Source organism: Arachis hypogaea, chromosome 2, assembly GCF_003086295.3.
Source record: "Arachis hypogaea cultivar Tifrunner chromosome 2, arahy.Tifrunner.gnm2.J5K5, whole genome shotgun sequence".
Lineage (NCBI taxonomy): Eukaryota > Viridiplantae > Streptophyta > Magnoliopsida > Fabales > Fabaceae > Arachis > Arachis hypogaea.
The window spans coordinates 12,363,523-12,369,453 of NC_092037.1; the positions used below are offsets into that span (position 1 = coordinate 12,363,523).

The 5,931-nt window shown below is 31.8% G+C and overlaps 1 protein-coding gene across 1 annotated transcript; it reads left to right on the forward strand.

The window, feature by feature from the left end:
* Positions 1 to 3,315: 3,315 nt before the first annotated feature.
* On the forward strand, positions 3,316 to 5,273 carry LOC112737864 (cytochrome P450 94A2). Its single transcript, XM_025788001.3, has one exon. It carries the CDS (start codon positions 3,494 to 3,496, stop codon positions 5,033 to 5,035), a length of 1,542 nt encoding a protein of 513 aa, XP_025643786.1. The 5' UTR covers positions 3,316 to 3,493; the 3' UTR covers positions 5,036 to 5,273.
* Positions 5,274 to 5,931: the final 658 nt, after the last annotated feature.

Genomic DNA, 5,931 nt, shown 5'->3' on the forward strand with positions numbered 1-5,931 from the left:
ATTAACTTTTATTTTTAATATTGATAAAAAGAAGTTAATTAACAAAAACAGGAGCACTGTGTCACGGCCTTGGACACACTCCAATGCTACCGTATCGGTACTCGAACTTATTCAACCTCTTGAGTTAAGACCAAGTCAGCCTAACCCTCACTACTTAGCAAGAAAGCTAAGAATACAAGAGGACACAAGAGAAAGGAAACTTTGGTGGAAAGAACACTTTATTATTCAAGTGTTTGTTACAAATGATTCAGACATCACTCACACTAACTCTCACCTCCTATTTATAGTCATCTACCTCCTCAATAGATAGTTAGGATTAAATCTAATCAACGGTCTAGATTAATCATCTAGAACCTTCATTACAAATATCCATCATACCACAAAATTTCTAAATACTTCTAAATTCTTCCATACTATTCTTTATACTCCCATATACATCCAAACTCTTCTAGAATACTCTATGACCTTCTAGAGTCTTCTAGAACTTTCTAGAGTATTTCGAGACCTTTCTAGGACATTCTAGAACATTTCAGAACCATCTAGAGCATTCTCAAATATTCTAGAAAACTCTACAAACACTGTTAAATCTAACATTCTAAAATTTACTGTGACAACTGTCTTGCTTTCATAATATTTAAAAGTTTCTCTTCAACTATCTAGACTCTAGAATGTTTTCTATATTTTTATTTTTTTATAAATACTTTTTGTTTTGAGATAATATTTAATACCAAAGTAGATTTAGACTTAGATGTGAAATTCAAAATATTTTAAATAAAAGCTCTAATTTATTCTTAAAAATAGTGGATTGTCCGATGTTCTCTCGTCTGAATAGTATTAGATGTATTGATTAGTAGCATAAGTTAAAGTTAGTTAGAAATTAAATTAACTGTACCAATTAGTTAGAATTAGAGCTCAATTAGTCACAGATTGAGAAAAAAAATCTGTGATAAAATCAAGCTTTCTCTTGGCATTGAAGACTTTTCGTATAGCGCAGCTCCAGGAATGATAGTTGTCCTCACTGATTTGTTGAGTGACTAAGATCAAACCTAGTTGATCAACCGAAGAGAAATTGTATGGATCGATCGTCATGGATGAAGTTGAAGAAGCAGCCAAAGACAGTGAAGCGGAAGGCTCCATGAATACACACGATGAATGTCTTTTTTTCGAGGCTCATTGATTAGAAATTGCTGTTTCGATTCAAGAATAAGGATGAAACAAGTAAGATCTCATCAATCTCTATCGTGTGAGCCAAGAAGAGAGGAAGAAAGAAGAAGATCGAGGAAAGAAGATGCAGACATGACAGAGAGGAGAGGGAGATGAAGAGAGAGAGAGAGTGTGTGGACGGTTACGGAAGGTTCAAGAAGGGTTTGCTCTGATACCATATTGAACAGAAAGAAGGAAAAAGTGGAATCTATTATTGATCTTCCCCGTTGAGGGTTTATATACATGCACTATAATGAAGTTGATCAAGCCTGTGACTAATTGAGCCCTAATTCTAATTAACTGGTACAACTAATTTAATTTCTAACTAACTTTAACTTATGTTACTAATCAATACATCTAATAAGAACCGCGTGTTTACACGCAATCTAACTGAGGGTTGTTTTTATTGTGTTTGAACTAACTTGTATGAACTTGTATGCCAAAAAGACCTGTATGTATTGCAGACTTCTTTTAATAAATAGAGACGGATCAAAATTAAAATGTTTTTATTTTTTATAAAATGTGTTGAGGTGATTTGAAATTTTTTTAAAAAAAAAATATAAGAATTTTTAAAATTTTTATTTAAAAAAATTATAAAATTATGAATATAATAATAAATTTAAAAAAATTGATTCATATTAAATTTAAAATTGATTTTTGTTATAATTAAATAAAAAAATAATTATAAAAAATTAATTAAGTTAATTAAATTAAAAAGTGATTCATATTTTTTTATAAATATAATATTATTAATTATATATTTTTATTTATTATGAATAATATTTTAGTTATGGAGCATTATTTAAGTAAATATTTCTTCTAGGCGGAATCTAATATATTAAAGCCAAATAAATTAAATCTGCATAACATAATAAACCAATCGTATAAAAATGAACTTGATAATTTCAAAGTTCTAATAAAATAAGATTTCATACAGCAGGAGCAAGTAAATGAAGTAATTAATGACATACGTATATATAAGTATATAACAGCGAAAATGGATCTTCTCATTTTCTTAATAATTAAAAAAATAAAATATAATTTTTAATTTTTAATATTTTTATTTTATTAATAAAATTAATAATAAATGACTACACTTTATTTTTTTTAATTAAAAAAATTGAAAAGATGTATTTTCTATAACAGCAGTCAATTCAAAATAGTAACAAATAATAATGGTCTGAAAATCATGCTTCTCATGTTAAGAGAAACCGACACGTAAGTACTACTTCGTAAGCATTTACGTATCTACAACTTTATAACGCAAAAAATAAAACATTGGATTAAAAAATTTTGTTAATAGACACAAACTTAAGCGTGTTTATTAATTAATATTTTTTTATTAAATATATATAAAATTATTAAAAATTAAATTAATTGAAATGATAAATAATTAATAATTTAATAAAAGAGTCTTGAATTTAAATTTAAAAATAATTTTTTTTATGAATTACATATAATAAAAATATTTAAAAAAAGTCATTTAACCTTTTAATATCTCGATTATATTGTGATTAAATAGATATAAAACAGAAAAATGAAGAAATTAGATTGTAATTTCTATATACTTTTATTTATGATATATTCTCTTTATTGCTTATCCTTAATTATGTTGATATCATAAATAAACGGAGAACCAAATATTTTTAGCGAAAATAATAAAAACTGATTAATATTACCTTAAATACAAAATAAATATAAAAAATTAATTAATCACCAAATAATATCTAAATCAATATCAATTTTGGGCCATGACCAGAGTAGTATCAGTTCAGGATTTATAATACCAACTTCTCGTTAATTCACGTATATCTTATGAATGCAATATGCCTAAGTCGAAATCTAATTTGTTTTTGTTAAAAATTCAGGTGAAGTCCACGTGAATTTAATATCTAAGACCTGTTAGATGAAAATTTAGTGAAATCAATTAAATTATTTAATAATTTTTAGAAATTAATTTCACATGAAATCAACTGTAATTGAATTTTCACCATTTTTTTTTACATGCATAAAGTGAAGTCTTAAAATATTCATAACTCATGATGAGTCATGAATGGTAATTTTGGGTATTTTGGTATATGTTAAAAGACTTTCTAGAACAAAAAATAAAATTTTGAAAATTTTGTTTGGTTCAAAAAATAGTATATGCATATGATATCATTACAAGAAAAAGGAAAATCACAAAACCAATTCTCTTTGACGCACAACACTATAAATATTGCAGCAAGCGAAACATGAAAGAAAACACACCAATAAGAAAGCAATTGCAGAACCTTCTAAACCAGAAAACATGGAGCTTCTTCCCATAGCTTACTTCCTTCTCTTTCTTGCAACTCTCACTTGGTTCTTAGCCACAACACTCTCTTCATCTTCAACACCCAAAAGAGTTCCACCAAACACCAATATTCCTAAAGCCTACCCTATAATTGGCTCCATCTTTGCCATCGCCGCCAACAAACACCGCCGCATCCACTGGATCTCCGACATCCTCCTCTCCTCTCCGTCCTCCTCCACCTTTACCCTCCGCCGCTCCCTTGGCTCCCGCCAGATCTTCACCGCCGACCCCGCCATCGTCCACCACATCCTCAAGTCCAATTTCCCAACCTACCAAAAAGGTCCCACCCTTAACCGCGCCCTCGGCGACTTCCTCGGTGACGGCATCTTCAACTCCGACGGCGACAACTGGAAGTTCCAGCGCCAGCTCTCCAGCCACGAGTTTAACACAAGATCCCTCCGCAACTTCGTCGAAACCGTTGTAGACGCCGAACTCTCCAACCGCCTCATCCCAATCTTATCTGCCACGTGTAATCATACCAACACTAATGCAACAAATACATGTGACTTACAAGATATCCTCCAACGCTTCGCCTTCGATAACATATGTAAGATCGCTTTCGGTTACGATCCCGAATACCTCCTCCCATCGCTTCCAACAACCACCTTCGCCAAGGCCTTCGACGACGCAACAAGAATCTGCAGCGAGAGGTTCAATTCAGCGGTGCCGCTGGTATGGAAGATAAAGAAAATCCTAAACATAGGTTCCGAAAATAGGCTCCGAACCGCAGTGTCGGAGGTGAGAGGCTTAGCAAAGAAGATCGTAGAGGAGAAGAAGCGAGAGCTTGAAGAGAAGAAAACGCTGCAATCCGTGGATCTATTGTCGCGGTTCTTGGTTTCCGGACAAAACGACGAGTCGTTTGTAACGGACATAGTCATCAGCTTCATTCTCGCTGGGAGGGACACTACTTCCGCAGCGCTCACGTGGTTCTTCTGGCTTCTTGCTAGCCATCCGCACGTGGAGGAAGAGGTGGTTAGTGAAATTATCCAGAAGAACCACGTAGATGGTTCCTCCGTTTACGAGGAGCTAAAGGACATGGTGTATACTCACGCCGCGTTGTGCGAGAGCATGAGATTGTACCCGCCGGTGCCTGTGGATACGAAAGAGGCTGCAAACGACGACGTTTTACCTGATGGTACTTTTGTGAAGAAAGGGACACGTCTGGCGTACCATATCTTTGCGATGGGAAGGAGTGAGAGGATATGGGGCGCGGATTGGGCCGATTTCAGGCCCGAAAGGTGGTTGAGGCGGGATGGGGAGGGGAAGTGGGCTTTTGTTGGAGTTGATCCGTATAGTTATACAGTGTTTCAGGCCGGGCCTAGGGTGTGTTTGGGGAAGGAGATGGCGTTTTTGCAGATGAAGAGAGTGGTGGCGGGGATCTTAAGGGAGTTTAGGGTGGTTCCGGCGGTGGCGGAAGGGGTGGTGCCGGAGTATACTGGATACCTTACGTCGCTGATGAAAGGTGGGTTCCCAGTGAAGATAGAGAAGCGAAGATAACCACACAAGTAAATAGATATATTCTCTGTATCATTTCTGTTTCCTGTAATTACATGCCTGAATTGTCTCCTGCTGTAATATGTAGTTTGATCTTTAATTTAGTAGTTTCATGTGTTATTTACGAAACTAAAAAAACCTTTTGAAGAGATTTTTATTACTTTTGTGGGTTGATCAAGTCGAGTTGTATTCGACCAACTCTTATAATTTTAATAACTGATTTTTTATATGTACATAAAAATATATTTTGGTTATTTTAATTATGCTTTATGTGTTTTAAAATTAAATTTAATTAAAAAATTATTTATTAAAATTAAATGGAATAGTATTAATGTATATTTTTTGGAATGACAAGTTATGGTCTCTAAGTAAATTTTAAAATATTAATTTTAACTGTATTTGAATAAAAAAATTAGAAAAATTTTAAAATATTTGAGTAAGCTCTAGATAATTTTATAAGTTTTAAAAATTTTCAGAAGATTTTGAAAGATCCTAAAATATTATAGAAAATCATAAAACATTTTAAAAGAGTATATATGTATAGAAATATAAAAAATAATTTAAAATTATCTAAAGAATTTAAATAAATATAATAGGAAAAATATGTTATTAAATATTTGGATATTCAATCTGAACTAATTAGAATAAATTACAACTGTTTATTTAAAAAGGGAATGATTATAAATAGGGAAGAAAATTTTGGATTAGAGTAAAAATATAAGCTATTTATATAAATACTTGTCTACTGAAATACTTTTCTTATTAATTTATTTTTATTTTTTTATATTTTTAATTTTCTTACTTAAATATTGAAAGTTAGATCGTGACTTAATTCAATAAGTTGAATAATTTCAAGTGTTAATCAATGATAGATTCAAAAAATTTTGATAATAGAAATA

Bases quoted from the DNA above. Each gene is read 5' to 3' on its own strand.
- LOC112737864 (XM_025788001.3), top strand. From the start codon at position 3,494: ATGGAGCTTCTTCCCATAGCTTACTTCCTTCTCTTTCTTGCAACTCTC.